The sequence below is a fragment of the Lithobates pipiens genome, unplaced genomic scaffold (genome assembly GCF_037356315.1).
Source record: "Lithobates pipiens isolate NorthernLeopardFrog02 unplaced genomic scaffold, aLitPip1_a1.2 Scaffold_13, whole genome shotgun sequence".
Taxonomy (NCBI): Eukaryota; Metazoa; Chordata; class Amphibia; order Anura; family Ranidae; genus Lithobates; species Lithobates pipiens.
The window spans coordinates 102,661,011-102,683,937 of NW_027507718.1; the positions used below are offsets into that span (position 1 = coordinate 102,661,011).

General features: G+C 42.1%; 1 protein-coding gene across 2 annotated transcripts in view; it reads left to right on the forward strand.

Annotated features, from left to right (window-relative positions):
• The window catches only part of ECPAS (Ecm29 proteasome adaptor and scaffold), a 182,526-nt gene that overhangs the window by 35,979 nt on the left and 123,620 nt on the right, over positions 1-22,927 (forward strand). The window contains exons 9-14 of one of the 2 annotated variants that reach the window (XM_077475350.1): positions 2,630-2,749; positions 8,918-9,003; positions 13,240-13,318; positions 19,980-20,029; positions 20,119-20,185; positions 21,263-21,298. In XM_077475350.1, the coding sequence (XP_077331476.1) occupies positions 2,630-2,749; positions 8,918-9,003; positions 13,240-13,318; positions 19,980-20,029; positions 20,119-20,185; positions 21,263-21,298 (438 nt within the window). The remainder of the gene's footprint in view (positions 1-2,629; positions 2,750-8,917; positions 9,004-13,239; positions 13,319-19,979; positions 20,030-20,118; positions 20,186-21,262; positions 21,299-22,927) is intronic. The other variant, XM_077475351.1, reaches the window with a different exon arrangement.

Here is a 22,927-nt window from a genome sequence, read left to right on the forward strand (position 1 = left end):
TGCATTATATTGCAGTTTACCAATTCGTGGATGTAATGGTTCCATTCGTTTTTTTTTTTTTTGTTTTTGTTTTTTTTTTATGCTTGCTTTCTTCTATTTTGGTATGGCGATCTGGCCAGTAAGTCCTGTTTTGTTTTTTTGTTTTTGTTTTTTTTCTTCAAAAGAACAAGCTCTCTAGCAGATGTATCAGTTATAGAGATGAGACCGACCATTTAACACTGACAGGTGTGCTTTCAATTATCAGTTTTTATTAATGTAAGGCTAGGTTCACACCATAGCGATGCGGGAACGCCGCAAATCCGCTGCGTTTTCCCGCATCGCATGCCTACCGCCGGCAGTTCACACTGCCCTATGTGGACTGCTGGGAGTGTCAATGAAATCTTAATGACACCCCCAGACCAGTCCGCATATCGCAGTGCGATGTGCAAACTCGGACAGGAATCGGATCGCATGGTGTGAACACCCATGCGATCCGATTCTGCTGCGGACCAAAAAAGGGTCCTGTGCGAGTTTGCGGTGGGTGCGATGCGAATTCAGCCATACTATCTGTATGGCTAAACTCGCATCGCACAGACAGATCGGATGTGATTTGCACTGCAGTGCGGTGCGAATCACATCCGGGTCTCCCACCCGCAGCGGTGTGAACCCAGCCTCAAACCTTAATCCTAAAAGGAGAAAAAACTGTTGCTGTAAATTCTGATAAAGTATTATCTGAAGTTTGGCTTAAATTCATTAGTGTATTTAAATCTACTAGTACAGCCAACACCCTCCCCACCAGACTGACAGTGCTGCTTTCCAAATTTGCACCCTGTGCACTACCCGGGTGGAGGCACTTTAATACAAGAAGTGTGTCTCTAGCCAGATGAAAACAGAGGAAAAAGCCAAAAAAAACCTGCTTATAACCACCACAGCTAAGGACTGGTAAGCTCCAATATATTACACCCTCTGCGCCTGCACCCCGACCACCGTTACTGTTGTGGGTTTAGTAACACTTTAAAGATATTAAATAATGCAGGTATGGATAATTTGAAAATCATTGAATGTGAAAATGTGAGAAATATGTAGACATTCTTTTCTGATCACCTTCTGAAAACTGCAATTTGTGTTGGCTTCAATACTTTGTTAGTTTGCCGCTTAGAGTTGGTGACCTGTAGCAAGCATGCGGCTTGGAAAGCCAGAGTGTCCTGGAACAGGCATGTGGCTTGCAAAGGCTCACACAGAAGTGGAGCAAGTATGTGGCTTGCAAAGTCAGGGTAACCTTGAACGAGACCGTGGCTTGGAAAGCCAGTGGCATTGATTGAGGCTTAAAGTGATTCTAAAGTCTTTGTTATTTTTATAGGAAAAAAAAACATGTTATACTTACCTGCTCTGTTGCAGTGGATTTGCACAGAGCAGCCCACGCCCTCCTCTTCTCAGGTCCCTTTTCTATGCTCCTGGCCCCTTCCACCTGGTTATTGCCCCCACAGCAAGCAGCTTGCTATGGGGACACCTGAGCTGTTGCAGCTCCTTGTGTCCATTCAGACACTGAGCACTGACCCGACCGGGCTCTTCCGGTAAGTGTTAGGGGGGCTGCTGCACACAGAAGGCTTTTTATCTTAATGCATAAAATGCATTAAGAAAGAACAAACTTCTGCCTTTACAACTCCTTTAAGTCACAGTGATGTGGAGCAAGTACATGGCTTGGAAAGTGAAAGCAAACTCAGGAGCATGCAACTTGGAGAGTTAGAGTAACCTTGAGCATGCGATTTAGAAAGTCTGTAACATTGAGCAAGTTTCCAGCTTGAAAAGTTGGTGGCCTTGAACAAGTGTGCAGCTTGGAAAATCAGGGTTACCTTGAGCAAAAAATGCAAACTGGAAAGTTAGACTGTGAGATTGCATATAGCTCACATGAGAGCCGACACTTTGGAATTTGGAGCATATTCAGTATTGTTGCTCTATATACTTCTTTCAGCTCATAGACTTTGAAAATAAAGTGATTGCATCTGCTTGGCAGCCAGAAAACTAAAATTTTCCGAAGTGATGGTTAGCAACCATTGCCTCCATCCTCTCTCACTAAAGGTTTCCTGAAATAATGCTAGCATAATAAATAGGATGTCTTAATATCAAAATTCTCTAATGGCCTGCACAGCAGCACTCTGGCTGGGAGAGGGAAGAGAACCCTCAGGCTTTGCTGCATTTTTACAGGTGAAAGTAGAGTGAGCCAAGTGGTCAATGTGCTACTGCTTTAAGGACCAATGCGTGTTCTGGTTGAAGTTTGTGCTGCCAATGCAATGATCCAGGGACTAAACCAAACGAGTGGCTAAATAACAAGACTAACTGAGCAGAGTTAAAAATCCTTTGGCATGTATTACTATTTTCTCATGTATTTTTTAGCAGTGTATTTAGATGATGATGATGATGATCTTGAGTTTAGCTTTAATTGGTTGTGTTTTTAGTTAATTCAACAGCTCCTTCGTTTAAAACCATGTAACTGCACTTTGTATTCTATGAGAGCTATCCTATGCAATTACAAAGACAAAGATGTTGTTATAATTACTCTTCATAAACCTGTTTTGTCCTTTTGCATTTTGTCATAATTATATTTGTTTAGTCATTGTAATACAAATAAACATCAAATTTCTCATGATAGGGAAATGTCCAGAAGCCAGAACAGAAGAGAGACCCTGTCAGTACCCGTGTTAAACTGAAGATTGTGCCACATCTTTTGAGGTCGAGACTGGCAGCAGAGTTATTTCCAGCCAACATACAGGTACACTGATGCTTAAAATATGAAGCCTATGCTTTGTGTTCAAAATGTAAAAAATTACACTCTGCAGTATTGTTAGTGACTGACCTGAAACAAGCCTACATTTTAAAAAATGTTCTCTAACATATCGAAGAATGCAAATAATTCATGGAGTAGTCAAAAAATATAGCACAGAAACATTTGTGCAAGAAACAAAGGTAATAACATCAATACTTTTGCGTTTTGATATTGTTATCCAGCATGAGGCTGCTCTACATTTTTCTCATTGTATAAATTACCCTAGCCTCCACTTTCTCACGGAGGCAATTGTAATGTAAGCTGTATCAGAGTGGTATCCACGCTCTGTAATCCCGCGACTTTCCTCTGCCTCCAGTCATGATCCAGCCACCCTCTCTTCCTCTGCACTGGTGGGCACAGTTTGACCGCACTGGTGGGCAAAGGTGAGGCTGAGCTGAGGGGCACTGATAAAGTTGTTTATTTTTGTAACTTAATTCTGCATAAAACTTTTTAAATGTAATTTCATGAGATAATTTGTGAGGGCTTGTTTAGGGGCAGGGTAGGCCAACTGGTGGCGAGTAACCCTTGAGACCTGGCTAGTAGCTCAGGACTTGACATTTTGAGTCGTGTGTGTGTCTGTGTGTGTGTGTGTAATATAAAAGAGCTGCACGATTCTGGCCAAAATGAGAATCACGTTTTTTTTACTTTGAATAAAGATAGCGATTATCTCACGATGTAACATTTTTCACCTTATACAAAAAAATTGTGCTAACTTTACTGTTTTTAGTTTTTCATTCTTTTTTTTTTTTTTTTTTCCCCAAAAAATTATGTTTTGAAACATTGCTCCACGAATATAGTGTGACATAAAAATAGGATTTTTATAACTGCTTACCTGTAAAATCCTTTACTTGGAGTAACGGGACACAGAGCACCATAGTAATCACTATGTGAGTATATAGGCACCTTCAGGTGATGGTCACTGGTATACCCAATACAGGAAGTTCGCTCCCTATATAACCCCTCCTCCTACCAGGAGTACCTCAGTTTTTGTAGCAAGGCAATATATCTAAACCCCAAAAAGAGTGGAGGGACCTCTGTGTCCCCTGATGTACTCCAAGAAAAGGATTTTACAGGTAAGCCGATATAAAAAGCCTATTCTCTTTATCGTACATCGCGGGACACCGAGCACCATAGTAGTCACTATGTGGGATGTCCCGTAGAAATGCTATTTGAGGGGAGGGAGACACAACCTGTAGGGCACCCCCAGACTTGACACACTGTGCCCAAAGGCAATATCCTCCATGCCTTCTTACATCCACATGATAGAACTTGGTGAATGTATGTATGGAAGACCAAGTTGCGGCATTACAGATCTGAGCCATGGAGGCCTGGTGACGCACTGCCCAAGAAGCACTAACTGCCCTTGTAGAGTGTGCTTTGACTTGAAAAGGTGGAATCTTACCCCTTAAATCATAAGCCTGAATTATAACTTGCCGAATCCACTTAGCGACAGTGGATTCCGATGCTGCCTGTCCTTTCTTAGGACCTTCTGGCAGTATAAATAAGACCTCAGTCTTCTGGATTTGAGCAGTCGTCTTTAGACTTTGACCACTCTCACCACATCAAGACAATGTAGTGACTTCTCTTCCCTGGAACATGGTTTTGAAAAAAAACAATGGCAGGACAATATCTTGGTTCAGGTGAAAACCTGGATGAAGGCGCAACACCACTCTGTCCTCATGAATAATCAAGTATGGCCCTTTACAAGAAAGAGCAGCCAATTCCGAAACCCTCCTTGCTGAGGATATAGCAACCAAGAACACTAACTTCCTTGCCAGAAAGACTAAGGGAATATGCTGTATCAGTTCAAATGGCTGTTTTTGTAACACTGACAAAACTAAGTTCAAGTCCCAAGGGTTCAAAGGTGGTACTCAAGGCCAACTTCATCTCTACCCCTAATTGTAGAAAGGCAAGAATTCTGCCTAATATATAGATCTCTGAGGGTGCCAACCCTTGGATTCACACCAGGAAACATAAGCCCTCCAGACTCTATAATATATAGTTATGGAAGCTGGCTTCCTTTTATTAATCAAGGTAGAGATAACTGACCCAGAAAGCCCACGTTTCTTCAGAATGTGGGTTTCAATAGCCAAGCCGTTAAATTTAGAGACCGTAGGAAGGATGGAATATTCGCCCCTGTTAAAGTAGGTCTGGCCATAGTGGAAGGGACCATGGATCCTCCACCACCATCTTTAAGATTTCTGTATACCAGGACCTCCTGGGCCACTCTGGGTCTATCAGAATTGCCGGCTTTCTTTCCAGCTTGATCCTGCAAAGAAGTCGTGCAGCAACTGAATAGGGGGAAATGCATAAATCGGTGAGAACTATTGCCAAGTGGTCACCAACGCATCTGTTCCACATGCGGGTGGATCCCTCATCCTGGACACAAAGTTGACCAACTTTGTGTTGAACCTGGATGCCAAAAGATCTACGTCCGGAGTCCCCCCATTTCTGGCAAACAGTCTGAAAAATGTCAGGGTAAAGAGACCATTTCCCTGGCAGCAACTGCTGGTGGCTCAAGAAGTCCACCTGCCAATTCTCTACTTCCAGAATGAAAACTGCTGATAAGCACGGAACATTCCTTTCTGCCCAAGTTAGGATATGGTTCACCTCCCTCTGTGCTGCGAGACTCCTGGTGCCCCCTTGGTAATTGATGTAAGCCACAGCTGTGGCATTGTCGGATTGGATCCTGACAGGACAACCCCGTAACCTGAATGTTCAGGCCTTTAGAGCCAGACCTGCTGCCCAGATCTCTAGGATGTTGATGGTCCTTTCTGTCCTTGACGAGTGTCCCTGGACAGTTGTCTTTTCTAGCACTGCTTCCCAGCCTGAAAGGCTGGCATCTGTTACCACCTTCCAGATAACTGGTCTGAAGGATTTTCCTTTTAGCATATTCTGGGTTAGCAACCACCAACTGAGGCTTTGGGATACCCTTAGATACAGCCGCATTGGCAAGTCTAAAGCTTGAATCGTTTTGTTCCAAGCAGACAGGATACTTTTGTAACAGTTTCAAATAGAACTGGGCATAGGGGAACTGCTTTGAATGAAGCTACCATCTTTCCTAACCACCTCCTGCAAAGGCGAATAGAGGGATCTGCTTTCGACCTGACCATCTGCACCAGGTCTCTTATGGAGTTGATCTTTGCCTGAGGCAAGAACACTTTTTTCTGAGTTGTGTCTATGTTTAGACCCAAGTACTCCAGCCTTTTTAGTGGTTTTAAGAAAGACTTCTCTAGGTTGAGAATCCAATTTAGACTTTCCAGGTAACTGGTTGCAATGCTCCAAACGAGCCACCGACTGGTCTATTAGCAATAGATCGTCTAGGTATGCCAAGAAAGTTATGCCCTGTGCCCTTAACCTGGCTAGAGGTGGGGCCAGAACGTTTGTAAACACCCGGGGTGCTGTAGTCAGCCCGAAGGGCAAGGCTACAAACTGAAAATGCTGCTGTTCTATCTCAAACTGCAGAAACTTTTGAGCGGGAAATATAGTAATATGCAAATATGCATTCCTGATGTCAATAGATGCCAGAAGTTCTCCTTGTAGGATAGAAACCACTGAACTGATTGACGCCATGTGAAAGGAACAGATCTTCAGGAACTGGTTTAGATTTTTTTTAGATCTAGGATGGGTCTGACATCTCCATTCGGTTTTGGTACTGTAAAGAGGTTTGAATAAAACCCCAAACCCTTGCTCTTCTGTGGGTATTTATGATTACCCCCTGAGCCAGGAATCAGTCTTTTGCCTGAAACAGAGATTGCCTTTTCCCTGGATCTTTGGGAACGTTTGACGAGATGGTGGAAACTCCCGAAATTCTAGTTTGTATTCTAGAGACACCGTGGAGATGACCCATCTGTCCTGAATTTCCTCTTGCCAGACTTCTAAGTATTGCAGAAGTCTTCCCCCCCCCCACACCCTGACGAGGGGGGGGGGCACCCCTTCATAATGAGGCTTTAGAATTCTGTCTTGCAGGTTTCCGCCCCCAAGACTTCTTTTGTGCCTGGGCCTGACCCTGGGGTTTTACTCCAGAGTCTGACTCTGGAGGCAGTTTCCACTGCCTAGAGGCAGATGCCCCTAGTGCAGAAGAAAGAGTCAGCTTAAATGAAGGGTGTTTATTCTTTCTTTTGACTGGCAAGAGTACTTTTCCCACTAGAAATCATTTGGATGCATTTGTCCAAATCATCCCCAAATAGCCGATCCCCATGAAAAGGAAACCCAGTCACGGTGCTTCGGCTGACCAATTTTTTAACCACAGAATCCTACTCGTGTACTAGCATAAGCGTAAGGTGGGACGCCTGGTGAATAGAATCTTTAATGGCGTCTATGGCAAAACATAGCTCTTGGTAGTTTGGCCAAATCCCAGGCTTCTTGTACAGGAACCTTTTTAAGGCCCTGTCTAAACTGGTCCTTTAGGGATTGACAGATGCCTATTGCAGCGACTGCAGTATCTGCACCTGCCAAAGAAAGAGGCTTTTAACAGGAATTCCAACCTTTTATCTGTTGGATCCTTAAGCATTTGTGCATTGTCTGCTGGACAAGCTAGACTTTTATTCACACTGGAAATCACAGTGTCAACTGCTGGTGAATTTCTCCTCCATGGGATAGAGAACTGAGAATCTCTTTGGAGGGAGAAAATGCTTATCTGGGTGATCCCATTCAGCAAAAATAAACTGTTCCAATAATGCATGGACAGGAAATGCATGCAAATGTTGTGAGGGTTTTACGGAACTTAAGAAACTGAACTTTCAGCTGACTCCGTTAGGGGTAGCTTAAAAGTGGAACGAACCATTCAGTAAGAGATTGCACCAGCAATTTTTCAGATTGCGAGGCTGAAAAGGGTTCATCCACCGTTTTTTGTTTCCTCTGCAGAGGAGTAATCGGTTTATCTTTCCTCCTAGTCGCCTGGAGGTAACACCTCATCCTCTACCCACTGTTCCCTTGGTGAAGGGTCTAAGGTGGGGGAGGGGGATCTAACACGCTTCCTATACTTTTTGGATGGAGGATGCGATTAAAGCAGACCATCTTCATTCTAGGCCCAGCAGGGCGGATGAAAATGCATCTTCAGTCATGTATACAGGGGCTGAGATGTGAGAAGCAACTGCACCACGAATTGGTTCCAATGACTCACCCTGGCTTGCCCCATCTGGTATTTCAGGAGAGGATGACAGTGTGGAGGCACGACTGAAGTTCCCAGCCCCTTGGGGTGGCATTTTTGCTACCTTCTTTGTGGTGTCTCATTTGGAAGCCATAGTGCTAAGCACAAAAGCAGAGGCACTAAGTAAAAGCACTAAATGCTGAGCAATAGTCTAGCAATACAAATGCCGCCATAAAGTTCAGCTTGGTGCTGAGTAAAACGTATTTTTTTCCTGTACTGGAAATGCCTGTACACATCTTTTCCTTTCCTGCCCTCAGCGCTCCTGTGTGTCAGACCACCATCTCTCCAGTTGCATTCAAGGTGGAGATCTCCTGCTTGAGAAAATGTCTTGTTTTCAATGTCTTAGTTGCAAGGTCTGCTTGCGCCCCAGAGCCTGTGCCGCGTGCTCTTCGTGGATGCTACGTCCCGCACAAGGCGCTGCGCCTCCTCGCTCATTAACCAGTCACCCCTTGTTTAAAATTAACAGCCGTCCGCGCGCGTGAACGGCATTTGGGTCTGGCAATGCAGTCTTCCTAATCTGCCTCTGCCTCTGCCTCTTCCTATTCTGCGGTGCTGTTTCTTCAATTCCTCCTCCTTGGCGAGTGGCCTTGTTGTCTTCTGGGACATGTGTGTGTCCCAGGAAACAATGGGGCCATTCACAAAGCGCTGCACGGCTCATGCATGCGCAGTAGGAAATGGACAGTGAAGCCGCAAGGCTCCACTGCCTGTTTCTCTTAGGATGGCGGAGCGAGCAGCCGATCCGATGGACGGATCAGCCTCCGGGTGGCCGACATCACGCGCTTGCTGGACAGGTAAGTGTCCTTATTAAAAGTCAGTAGCTACAGTGTATGAAGGGGGGGAAAAAAAAAATAACTGGTGTTTTGTATGGAAGCTATGGGCATGATTGCAAATTAAGTACAGTGGACTGACAGAGCTTTGATGTGCATAAATAATCTTTAGTCTCTCTTTTCTTTATTTTATAGGTGGTATATGATGGGCTGTTTGGTGGAAATACGAATGCCAAGTTAAGGATGTTATCTCTGCAATTTGTGCATCACCTCTGTTCAACGTAAGCAATTGTAATTACAGAATGATTGGTCAGTGTAATAAAACATTTAAATTGGAACTAAAACCATTGATTTAAAAAGCTTTTAATCCCCAAAGAAAACTTTGATTTCTTCGATGTGATGGCTGCATCTGTTTGTTTTTTTTTTTTTTTTGTTTTTTTTTTTTTTTTAGGCTTTCTTTCCTTTTATTTTCATCTGTTGATCAAGCCAGTAAGTCTGTTGTCTTTCAACAGAACAAGCTCTCCTGCAAATGTAGCAGTTGGAGTGTTTAAACAAACCATTTTCCACTGACAGAGGCTGTATACAATGATCAGCCTTTATGTAAAACATTTATCCCAAAAGGGAATAAAACTGTTTGCTGTAACTGATAACGTGTTAGCTGGAGTTTGGCTAATACATGCTAATACATCTAGTACATATAACACTTCCCTTCACCCAAGACTGACAATGCTGCTGCTGTTAAAGACTAACAGGTGCTCCTTCATCCATAGTGTAGACACCCTAATACAGGAGGTGTGTTACTGGCAAGATCACCAGTGAAAACAGGGGGGGTGGGGTTGTTAAGGCCTAAAAAAAAAAAAAAAAAAAAAAAATTCATGCAGCCATCGCATCTGATTGGCAAGCTACAATGCATTACATTTTTTGTCTTGGGTTTAATACTGCTTTAACTGTTTTCCAAAATAATTACATTCAAGCCATGCCATGAATGAAAACTGTCATGTAACGTGCCATCTGCCAGTGCCAATCAGTGTCACCTGCCAAAAAGAAAAAGAAAAAATTGGCCTAAAATATCAGCCTGCAAAAATCTGCATCATATAATATCGGCCGTTCTGATTTCTAAATATCGCCATTGCCATCGGCCAGAGAAGAACCCATATTGTTCGACCTCTAATGATAACGATCCCAAAAAACACCTCCAAGACGACCACTGCCTTGCTAAAGAAGCCGATGGACTGGCCAAGCATGTCTCCAGCCCTAAACCCTATTGAGCATCTGTGGGGCATCTTCAAACGGAAGGTGGAGGAGCGCAAGGTCTATAACATCCACCAGCTCCATGATGTCATGGAGGAGTGGCAGAGGACTGCAGTGGCAATCTGTCCTGTTAAACCGATGTATGGTCTTGGCCACCATGCTGCAGCTCAGTTTCAGTGTCTTGGCAATCTTCTTATAGCCTAGGCCATCTTTATGTAGAGTAGCAATTCTTTTTTTTCAGTAAAGAGGATAAGGGATTCATCCACACAAATATTTTGGTCTGGGACATACACTTCAGCAAATCGCTTGGAAAAGGGGGTGTATTTTATACAATTTATCATGGTTGGGATGATATCAGGGAGGGCACTGCGAGCAGTTGTTAAAACGTAGGAAGTGCATAATCCATGTCATAGCATGTCTGGGACACGACAGCAGAATAAATTGGCATGTGGTGGATGTGGTTGGTGGACCAGTAGGCATGCATTTTGTTTTTCTTTGTAAGCCCGATATTGAATATAAGGCCAAAAACCATTTTAACCTGTCTAGTGTGAGACGTCACTGAAGAAAATATACGGGCGTAGGACGAAATTGGGTTGGAGGCAATACATTTGCTCTGGAAAGAGATTTGTTTGGTCCATAATTATATATATATATATATATATATATATATATATATATATATATATATATATATATATATATATATAATATAGCAGCAAATCTTGTGGGGAAAAACAAAATCTAATTGAGAAAAATTTGTAGTGTTGGTCTGCACACTTGGCTGTGCGATGAAAGGGGGGATTGTAGCTGACCCTGAGCTGGCAGGCAAAGCATACAGGATTTGCCAGGGCATCGGGAAGGTAGGTTTGGGCCTGGATTATTCGGGTTTGGTGTGTTATTCCAGCGCTGGTACTGGGGTCTAGCTCCGTTTGTGTTGGTGCCATTGGGGTGTATGACACTGCTGGTGGTCGTTAGGTCTTATAATCTTGTTCTCCTTATTCATTTGGGACGGACTCCGATTCAATACCCTACTGGCTCGAATTCCGAACCAGAATCTGACGATGAGAGCTCCCTGCTGCTCTAGTAAGGATTGTATATGCCTCCTCCCAGTTTAAAAAATCTTTTGGACATGGTGGCTGGTACGGAGAGCCTGCGGTACTGATAGGCTGTGTGACAGACCCCTGGTGACAGGTTCTCTTTATTGGGGGGGCCGTGTGGTGCACAGTAATGTGTAACCTAACCATAGAAAAGTGGGTCACTCGCAGATCCTGGCTCTCCTCGCACGATCGGTGTGGGAGGAGAAGAAACTGGGATCTACTGGTAACGGGGCTTCTGTTTACCATGTGACCAGCTGTGTCCAATCGCAGCCGGTCACAATTGTAAATAGTCAATTTCATTGGCTGTTTACCATGATCGGGATGGGCTGTGTCTGAGGGACATGTGCCATCCACGATCGCCAGGGTGTGTGTGTGCGTGTGTGTATGTACGTACACACACACACACCGAACTTCTTACAGGAGTGTGGAACAAGTTATAGTATATGTGCATATGGAGTATGAAGACACTTGTATGCATTGTTTTGTCAGTATCTATTGGCAATATTTGTTGTAGATCTTAAAATTAAACCTGCTCCCACCCCTTCCAAATCCTATTCTAACCACCTTGTAAAAGGAGGATGCTTATACTTACCTATTCTAAGGGCACAGTCTGGTCACGGGATCTGCTCTCTGCAGCAGCTTCAGGGGAGAATAAAGATAGCCAACAGATGCCCCATAGCTTGCCTATGGGTGACATCACCACACAGGCATTTCAGCCATTAGAAATCTCTCCTCTCCCCTGAAGCCAGCTGTTGGGGAGATCGCGTGACCGGACCGGAGCAACCCCATTCACAGGGTAGTTAGAATAGGATTTAGAAGGTGGGTGGGAACAGGTTTAAGTACAGCTAGGGATAGCCTGGAATTCCACTTTAACATGTGTTCCCAGCTTTCAGTTGGGGAGCCTAAATTTAACTCTGAAACCTCCATCCAAAATAATCAGGACTAGCCAAAAACTATATAGAAAATAGATGACTGCTTGTTTTTCAGAGGTGTAAATGGAAGACCCACGTTGTAAATCAGGATGTATAAACCTTCCCACTGGGATTTTTATTTTATTTTTTATTTCGGAGAAACCGCTGGGGGGTGGGGGGGGGGGGGGGAGGAGAATCTGTACCTTTTTTTTTTTTTTTTTTGCCACTTGCATGTTTTTCAGCTATTCTTGTCTCACTAAATAGCAGAAAAAGGAATACACTGATTCAGGTCTTTTCCTTTCCTAGCAACAAAACAGTCAGTCACGTGCTGATAAAATAAAGTCAGCAACCAATGGCAATCAGCCAGAAATCATTTTGTAAATGGAAATGTTCACAAAAACAGTGACAGAATTTACATTTATTAGCACCCTTGGAGATTCTTAGTTAAAAAAATAAATTGGGGGGGGAGAGAAACACCCCATAAGTATGTTAAAATATAGCTACAGTAAGAGTACCAACAAGCTCCTTTTCCCAGCTTGCACTTAAAAAACCCCCAAAAAAACATCTGTCATTTAAGTCCCTGTAGCCCTCTTGTTCTATGCCACTCTTCAGTTCCAAAAGTCTTATCAAGATCTAATGCAAATTAAATAACTCTCTCCAGACTATTAAGGGAAATGTAAATGGCTCTGTGTAGTACCTTCTGTTCATTTTGCTAAATCTGCTATGCAGTTTTGGGTTACTTGCTCCCATATAACCAAATCTTAATGGAGTATAATAATATGCAACTGCTTGTAAGATCCACACAAATCTTGTTTATTCCCAGCACATCAAACAAGCTACAGGGACCTGCAGGCATCCTGCTATTTGGTTGTAAATTGTTTTAAAGCACAAAGCTTACAAAAACATGCAGATCACATGCCATTATTACATCTCAAGGGTCAATGCACAAAATGTTTACAGTGTGTACTTTATCATATGCTCTAGAAAGGGTCTGTTCCTATGTTCCTGGCACAATGAAACAGGCTTTAGAAACCATACAGTCTTCAAAAACTGCACCCAAATTCCTTGATTGTTGAAGACTTGCAATAAACAGCAAGTTGCATACCATTGTTTCAGTATACAGCTTTAATATACTGATCGCAAATGTTAAGAATGACTATGTAAAGCATATTGAAAATTGGAAGATTAGTTTTAGTTTGTGGAAATTTTAATGACTGCATGTTTTTTTAATGATTTGTGACATTTTGGTCTTCTACAGATGCCCTGATAACAAAATAAAACCTCTGGGTCCCATGCTTCTGAATGGGCTAACAAAGCTGATCAATGAGTATAAAGAGGTAAGGTATTTTTTTTTATGTAACATTCAATTAATATGTATGTATTTGATTATAGTTTAGCGAAAATCACAAAAAATACATAACAGGCAGTATGAATTTGGTATTGTGGGAAGTAATAAGGCTTTATATTGAGATTCTGGGCCATGTGACAATCCAATACAGTGTGAATGCACATTTATGAAGTGTAAGGCTGAAAAACAAAATCAATACTCAAGTATTATTTTGCTTAACTGCATAGGAGTAATGACCAATATAGTTTGAATAGTTAACAGTGTTTAAAAGATTCTACAGGTAATCTGTTTAGATTTAAACTGGATCTAGAAAACAAGGTGGCAACACTGTGCAGCATCAAGAGCCTGGAAAGGAGTATGGAAATTACCCAGCAGGTGCTGGGGAGGGCCAGCGTTAGGAGGTTGAAGGCACAGGAGACAGAGGTAGGTAGCTGGGTGAAGGCTAGAAGGAGGGGTAGAGGGTAGAGTGCTAGGAAGGCTAGTTCTGAGTTAATACACCCCAAAATATATGGCAAGTTGCATAATGGAGAGAATTTTAAATTCAGGGGTGGCAGTGCTGGAGCAGGCGCTCTCCCCTAGCTGCCAGGGGAGTGACTGTTCTGGTAAGGAGATGGGCAGAGATGCAGGAAAGGTTAGACAAGTAGTGGTAGTAGGGGACTCAGTTATTAGGAGGACAGAGAGGGCAATCTTTCAAAAAAGACCTTGGTCGCCGAACAGTGTTTACCCGGTGCTCGGGTTTGGCACATTGCGGATCGGGTGGACAGATTATTGGGTGGTGCTGGAGAGGACTCAGCTGTCATGGTACACGTTGGCACCAATGACAAAGTGATTGGAAGGTAGAGATTCCTAAAAAATTAGGGACTTGGGGAATAGATTGAGGACACGACCTCCAAGGTAGTTTTATCTGAAAACGGAACGTCCCACACTCCGCTTGAGTGCTTCCGTCAGTATATCGCTTCCCAAGTTCTGGAACACTAGACCAATGGATCTGGCCATAGTAACCCCAAGAACCAAGCAAGAGCAGTTTTGGAGCTCACCAGAAATATAACTATTGATTAGAACAGGAATACAATCTTTTATACACTTGAGAAGGAGATTCCTAAACAAATTACCCTAACAATACAACTGTAACCAGAAACCTAAATTTAGCTAATTAACCATTTAACCAGCCTAAATGAATTAGCGGTCTGACCTTTTCGGTCAGACTTGCTGTCTTCTAGCTCAGAAGACATAATCCACATTATCAGTATAAACACAGTACTCCTTCACACAATAGCAGGATCCCCCAGTAGCAGACTATCCATCTCCCACATTGTACAGAGGCCAATGTGATCAGCTCTTTCAATTCACAACACGTACAGTTCAGAATCAAATAAACCAGGAATATTCTTTGTATATTTCCTGGGAGATATTGTGGATAAATTATTACTGTCCCATTTGCTTGGTCACCCTGTGCCCCTAATAGAAACAGGGTATCTTACACATAAGAGGGACATGGGAGCTGAAACAAAGGTCTTACAGTTCTTTCCAAAAGCCCCTCTCCCGGCTAGGTCTGTCACAATTACCTGTGCCTCAAGCCACACCCAGAGAATCAGCAGGAGATTAGGCAATTGAACAAGTGGCTGAGGAACTGGTGTAGGAAAGAAGGTTTCGGGTTCCTGGTGAACTGGGCTGAGTTCACAGTCAGTTACCAGTTCTTTAGTAAGGATGGAGAGCACCTTTTGTCTGGGATGGTAGAGCTCTATTGGGAAGAAAGATGGCCACAAAGTTGGAGGGGCTTTCAAACTAGGTATGGATGGGGGGGGGGGGGGGGGGTGAGGCTTGAGAGGTAGCAATAACCGTCAGTGAGAATAAGACAGAGGGAAATAGTGGAGACACTAGTGATATTATATCCATAACATCTAATCTTGGGGTAAATGAGTTGCCAAATCAAAAACGAAGCCTGAGAAATCATATGGGAAAAAAAATATGCACCAATACAATACAATACAAGTCAATAAAATGTAGGAACTGGAGCTGCTACTATGTGAGGAGGATGTGGACTTCATGAGAATATCAAAAACTTTGGTTTCACAGCTCACATGTTTGGCTGGCAAACATCCAGGGGTATTACTTGTATCGGAGGGACAGGGACAGGGATGGGGCAAGGGGGGGAGGTTGAGTCGATATAAGTGTAAGTAAGTGGGTAATTACTAGTGTGGGTGAGTTACAGGCCCCCTAACCTGAGGGAAGAGGAGGAGTTGGATCTCCTTTCACAATTAAAAAATGGCAGCAAGACAGGGAAATGTCGTCATAATGGAGGACTTCAACTATCCCAACATTGACTGGGCGGAAGAGAAAGCCCACTCTTTGAAGGCCTGCCATTTCTTTAAATGATCACAGGACAGCTTCATGTCCCAATTGGTAGATTCCCCAACTAGGAGCAACGCATTGCTAGATCTTTAAAATGACAAATGATACAGATCTGATTGCAGATGTGAAAATATGGGACAACTTGGGAACTAGCGACCACATAAATCATAGGAAAGGGAGGCACGTGGGGAGTACAAAAACAGTAAAAATTTCAAAAGAGCCAACTTTTCTAAACTGCGCTCAATGCTGCAGGATATTTGAGACCAAATCCTTGAAACATTGAACACAGGAAAAATGGGAATGCTTTAGGAATATATTAAATAAACGTATCACAAAGTGCATTCCAAGGGGTAATAAATATAGAAGAACAAAGGTTAACCACTTCAGCCCCGGAAGATTTGGCTGCTCAATGACCAGAGCACTTTTTGCTATTTGACACTGTGTCACTTTAACTGACAATTGTGCGGTTGTGCGATGCTGGACCCAAACAAAATTGATGTGCTTTGTTTCCCACAAATAGAGCTTTCTTTTGGTGGTATTTGATCATCTCTGCGGGGGTTTTTTTTATTTTTTGCGCTATAAACAAAAACAGAGCGTCAATTTTGAAAAAAACACAATATTTTGTACTTTTTGCTATAATATATATCCCCAATTATTAGCGTTTTTAAAAAACAAAACAAAAAAAAACATATTTTTTCTCATTTTAGGCCAATTTGTATTCTTCTACATATTTTTGGTAATAAAATAGCAATAAGCGTATATTGATTGTTTTGTGCAAAAGTTATAGCATCTACAAAATATGGGATTGATTTATGTCATTTTTATTATTTTTTTTTTTTTTTTTTTTATAGTAATGGCAGTGATTTGTGATTTTCATCATGACTGCAACATTATGGCGGACACTTTACCCACACACGTTCCTGTTCTGCCTCTTGTGCCCATGATTTAATCATGAGCATCGGCACCCATGCAGTGCAGTGGTGGCGCAAGCCTCCTATCCCGCTTAAAGGAGCCGACATACAGCTACGACAGCTTGTGGGACCATGCCAACCTGCCGCAGTATAATGATGGTGGCTGGTCGGCAAGTAGTTAAACCTGGGTGGCTGAACCAAAAAGTAAAATGTCATATGAAGGACAAAAAATGTTGGCCTTTAAAAAGTACAAAGTGGAGGGGTTGGTGTCAGCATTCAAACAATACAAGGAACGCAATTTAGAGCTGCTAAAAAAGAATATGAGCGACATAGCGGAGGAGCGTGAAAAATAATTCCAAGAAGCTTTTTAAATGTATTCAGAGTAAAAAAAAAAGCAAGGACTGCACACATAGGCCCCACAAAGGATGAGGAAGGGGAAGGTGGTTACAGATGACAAGGAGAAGGCAGCAGTGCTAAATGCTTTCTTCTCCTCCAGTTTTCACACAGGAAAAGTAGGGGGTATTCCGACCACGACAGTATTGTTAGCAACGTGCCACAGGATCTACCCAGAAAGGATTAGAGAAATTTAACATAAATAAATCCCAGGGACCAGAAGGCTTACACCTGAGAATCCTTACAGAACTCCGTCAGGAATAGCGGTCTGGCTAAAACCTTCATAATCTTCATGGATCACATACTGACAGGATTGGTACCGGCTGATTGGCGAAAAGCCTACATGGTACCAATATTAAAAAAAAAAGGCAGAGATCTATTCGTGGGAACTATAGGCCTATCAGTCTAACGTTGGTAGTTTGTAAACTATTTAAGGGGATGATAAGGGACTATATCCAAGAATTTGCTGATGAAAACAGTACAATTAGCCATGCACGGGTTTACAAAAGGTCGTTCTTGCCAAGCCAACCTATTAACATTCTACAGAAAGTGAACTGCCATCTGGACAAAGGTAGGCTGGTGGATGTGGTATATCTGGAATGCAAAAGCATTTGATAAAGGCCCCCTTAATCTACATGCTGAGGTCTGTAAGCATGGATCATAAGGTATGTACCTGGATAGAAAACTGGCTATGGGGGCATGTCCAAAGGGTTGTGATTAAATATCGAATAGTCTAGAGTGGTAAGTGGTGTACCCCAAGGCTCTCTCCTGGGACCAATGCTGTGTAATTTAATTATTTAAAAATAATGGAGGATGAGATAAATAGCTTGATCTCTGTGTTTACTGACTACACATAAATAAGCAGGGCAATAACACGGCAGGATATAGAAACTTTACAAGTGGACCTGCATAAATGAATGGAGTGGGCCAATACATGGCAAATGAAGTTGAACATTCAAAAATGTAAGGTAACGCACTTGGGGGGAGGGGGGATATAAAAGCAGCGATATGTCACTTCCGGGAAAGGAGAGACCGAACAGAAGTGACGTTCTGTCGCCGCCGTCTTGGTACTCTCGTCCACAGTAAGACTACACTTAGAAGTCGGCAAGCTGACATCTTTTTAGACCCACCGAAGTCTGCTTGCTGAGGATGAGTCTACCAAGATGGTGGCGACGAATCATCACTTCTGGTTCACACAGACTGGTTACTGATTCTGACGGAACACCAGTGACTTTGGTAATCAGAGATACTAATTAATAAAAGCATTTATATACATCAAACGCAGCGACTGTGCCCATCAAACGCAGCCACTGTGTCAATGAATTGCCACCAGTGTGCCATATCAAATGCTCCCACTGTGAAGATCAAATGCTTCCACTGTACTATCAAATGCTGCCACTGTGCCATCTCAAATGCTCCCACTGTGCCCCCGCCTGCCGTCTGCCTGGGACTTACCCTGTCTCTCAGTGGGGCATTTTATTTATAACTTATATGTTAATTGTAAATACATTTTTGCTCTGTATATTAGATTGTTTTTGTGATTAATCATTACACTTTAAGATGTTAAATTTGTAAGAATGAAAATACATCTCGCATAGTAGATATTTATATTTTGATTCATAACGGTCGCAAAATTACAGCCATGAAATGACCAACGAAAATATTTTTACTGTTGGGGGTCCCCACAATTTGGGAAATTTTATCAAGGGGTCATGGCACTAGAAAGGTTGAGAATTACTGCCCTAGGGGATTCCATGTTGGAAAAGGATCTAGGGTTCCTAGTAGAAGACAGACTGAGCAATAGCATGCAGTGTCAATCTGCGGCTACCAATGCCAGCAGCATATTAGCATGCATTAAAAAGGAAATTTACTCAAGAGAGAAGATGATTATTCTGACACTTTATAAAACTCTGGTTTGGCTGCATCTGGTATATGCCTTCCAGTTCTGGTCACCAATCCTCCAGAAATGATGTGCTGGATCTGGAGAGAGTCCAGAGAAAGGCAACTAAATTAATATGGGGACTGGAGGACCTCAATTATGAGGAATGACTACAAGTGCTAAATTTTATTCTCCCTGGGCAAGAGACACTTGAGAGGAGATATGATTGCAATATACAAATATTAGGTGTTTTACACACAAAAAAAAAGCTAAACTCCAGCTAATCCTTTTTAAATAAGTATGGTAATAAAAAATAAACACACATATTTGCCTTCATGCTGTAGCATCAGTTTGGTGCTCCAGCTGTCCCCCCACCAGCTGAGTGATCACATGATCATGGTTCTCTGAAAGCTGTTATTGTTCATTGAAGTGCTTGGCTGGGGAGTGGTCAGGATCCTTCCAGAGTCTGGAGAGGCGGCTCTGTGATGTCAGCCGATAGTGGGGTTTAGACTGCTGTCAGCTGATTGTGGGTCACAGGAGAGCAAGTAAAGCTGGCCATAGATGGATCAAAATTTTGCCTGTTCAGCAGAAATCGGACACTTTTCGACCCATCTATATGCAGGCCGGTTGTATGAAAATCAATCTCTTGATCGACTTCTTTACAACCTGCCTGTTGGAAATGTTTGCTCAATTAGTGTTGCAGGCTATAGGCAGCGGTGCGGATGTGTATTCTGATGGTGAAGTCTCCCTGCTCTCAGAAAACAATGGCTCCATGGGAGGGCTGAACCCATCCACCTCAAATGTGTGTATGGGGGAATCAACATTTTTTTTTTTCATTCAACTTGCTGGTTGAAGGAAAGAAAATGAATCTTGTATGGCAAGCCTTGGCCTACTCCTGTGACCCAGAAGAGAAGTATGGCCAAAAAAGCTTTGTTCGTACATCTTTTAAGCAGTTATAGCAACAGTCCCCCCCCCCATTTGGGATAAAGGTTTTACATGAATTAAAGCTGACCATTACAAGCAAAAATTGCATTCAACTCCTGCAGGACTTTATTGTGGTCAGAAATTCTGTTTTCTTACTGGACTTGACTTTACCATTTTATCATTATTTTTAGGATCCAAAGTTGCTGTCAATGGCTTATAGTGGTGTTGGTAAACTCTCTGGGTACGTTACTTCAAATAAAGAGATGTTATATTGCCAGATTTTATAGCAAAGCATATATTTGACTATTGCTTTTTTTTTCTCTCTTGTAGTCGAATGCCTCAGCTTTTCACCAAGGACCTGGCTTTAGTGCAGCAGTTTTTTGAAGCCTTGCGGAAGGTAAGTTACAGTCGTGTCACTTAGTAAGTGAGGAGGAAGATGTATGGCACCAGTAAGGGCAATATGAAAATCTTTTAATGTTTGAGTTGGCTAGATTAAGGCTTACTTGTAGGTCCAAGAAATATCTCCTAAACCTATACGGTTTAGGAGATATTTACCCGAAGACAGCCACCACTGTCTGCGGCACATGCGCCGTAGACAGCGGCGCACTGGGCAGGCCGCAGATCGCAGCGATATGCCGCGAGTGTCTGCTCCTGTGCGCATGCGTTGGAGTGACTATGCATACTAGCTCATTATGCCTTTGCCTTGCAGGGTGTGTTTATTTTATTTATTTTTGGCTTTACTTCCTCTTTAACATGAGATAAATTTTGACTTACAAAGGGTGCCCACCATTCTGCCTACAGGTGCCATCTTGGGTCTCGTCTACAGTATAGCTAAAGGTCAATACTGGTATAATTACTTTTTCAACCCAGTGCAGTTATATATGAATAGACTATTATAAAGGTGTGACTGGTCAATCCCTATGTGTTAAACTAAGCGGTCTAAGGAAGAGGTCAAAGGTGACAAAAAAGTAATTTGCCAGCATAAAGTTCATTCTTGTCCCGCAATATAATTTGGAAGTGGGAAAAAATGGATTTAGGGCCAATACTTTACTTTTATTATGTTTTGCAGAATATACAAGTACAAACTTGCAGCATTTTTCAGTTTTAGTGCACCACAAAGTATGGTAGTGGGCTAGAATGCATGTACAACAGAGCTGTGCTGCTTTAGTGTGTTGGGGTGCCACTAAAATGATTGGCCCTGCAACATGCATTGTGGTAATGCACATGATATGCAGTGCATCAACAAAAGTGTTTTGGGAGCTTAAATGTTAATGTGGATAAATACCTAGATTTAATTTCAAACAAACAAAAACTAACTATATTATCTAAATACAGTAAAAATGTTAACACAGAACATGCAAAATGTTTGGTAAAAATTTAATTTTGGCAATTTTTTTACAGTACTTTGGTATTAAAGGTGTCACATGTGGGGTCTGTCTCGCATTATGTATTTTACATAATATTTATTCTCTAGATTCTGGATGGTAGTGTTCACTATTCTACAAACATGGTAGCTATATGCATGGGCTGGACTTGGGAGAATGGAAATTGATTATGTAAATTACTTTTTTAAGTATGCATGTCTAATTGTCTGTCTGGATCAGCAATTTTCACCCAATTTACGCTCAAAGAACCCCTGGAAACATGTTAAGATCTCAGGGAACACCTGCAATCACTTTCTCGTCTACAGATTGCAAAACATTAGTTTCAACAGAGAGTTGTAGATATAGCAATAATAATGTAAATATAACGAACGCTAACAAAATATAAAACAGAGTTGCAAACTAAATATCAACATGACAGTTACAAAAACACTACTTGCGTTGGTGTTTAGTGCAAACCTTTAACTTTTGCATTGGTGCTCAGTAAAAAGTTGCTTTGGTACGCAGGGAAAAACTTTGCATTGTTGCTCAGAAAAAAGCTTTGCATCAGTGCACAGGGAAAAACTTTAACGTAGAGCTATAGGAAAACCTTTTTTTTTTTTTTTTTTTTTTATATTTCATTTTGGTTAGAGTAAGGGAGGGTTATAACCCCTGTAAGGTTTATTTCTGCCCTCTTTTTCCCGTTTGGCTTTGGGACAGTATGTTAAGAGAAATATCCAAACAGGAAGTGAGAGGAAATCTCTGCAAATTAAGGGAATTCCTTGGGGACCCCCAGGTCAGTGACCAACCAGCTGTATGGAGCACAAAAACTGAATGCAAAGAGAACATTCCAGAGAAGGCTAAATGTGTTGGGAGGGTCATTAGAAAGGGTTCCAATAGTAAACCAGGAGGTCAAGGAAAAATTCTATATAATCTTTTCCTTGTTGGAGTTGGTAGAATAATATTCAGGAAAAGGCAGTTCAGGATACAACATTTATGAAAAATCGCTTTTCTCGCCTCCAAAGATAAAATGGCTTTCTGCCCACCGTGATCTTAGCTCCATGCACATTCAGACCACCAAGGTCAGAGTTAAAGGGATAACATTTACTAAGAGATCAGTAGTACAGTGGGCCACAGTTTTCCAAAAGCACTTAAAGTGGTTGTAAACCCTTACAAACCACTTTGACCTACAGGTAAGCCTAGAATTAAGGCTTACTTGTAGGTCCAAGAAATATCTCCTAAACCTATACGGTTTAGGAGATATTTGCCCGAAGACGCCGTGGCTCTCTGTGGGGACCAATGGTCCTTGGAATTTTTTGTTCTTTTGCTGTTTTTGATTCCTGTGATCTACAATCAACACCCGGGCTGGGTGACATATAGAAAACAATGTGCAGTGCTCTCAATAGCATTCAGAGGTTTTTAAACCAAGATGAAAATTGATTAAAGAATAATCTAATCCAAATAGTGACATGAATCATGTGATAATATGGAAAACGTATAAATGTGAACCAAATAAAGCAAATAATGTGAATAGTGCTAGTGCAACAATGAATAAGACCAAGTCCATTTATTCGCACCAACAATGTACAGGAAAAATTCTTCTAATCCCATTTCCAAATGTATTTAACTGTTGTAAGTGGTGTGCTGGTGGACTCTGTCTACGAAAAGACACAATAAGGTACTCTTACCAGCTTGGGTGGACACACGTACCCTACAGCAGTGAGTCAAACGGGCTTCTCACTCCTACGGAGTAAGTTGATAGGTAATTCCAAACGGAG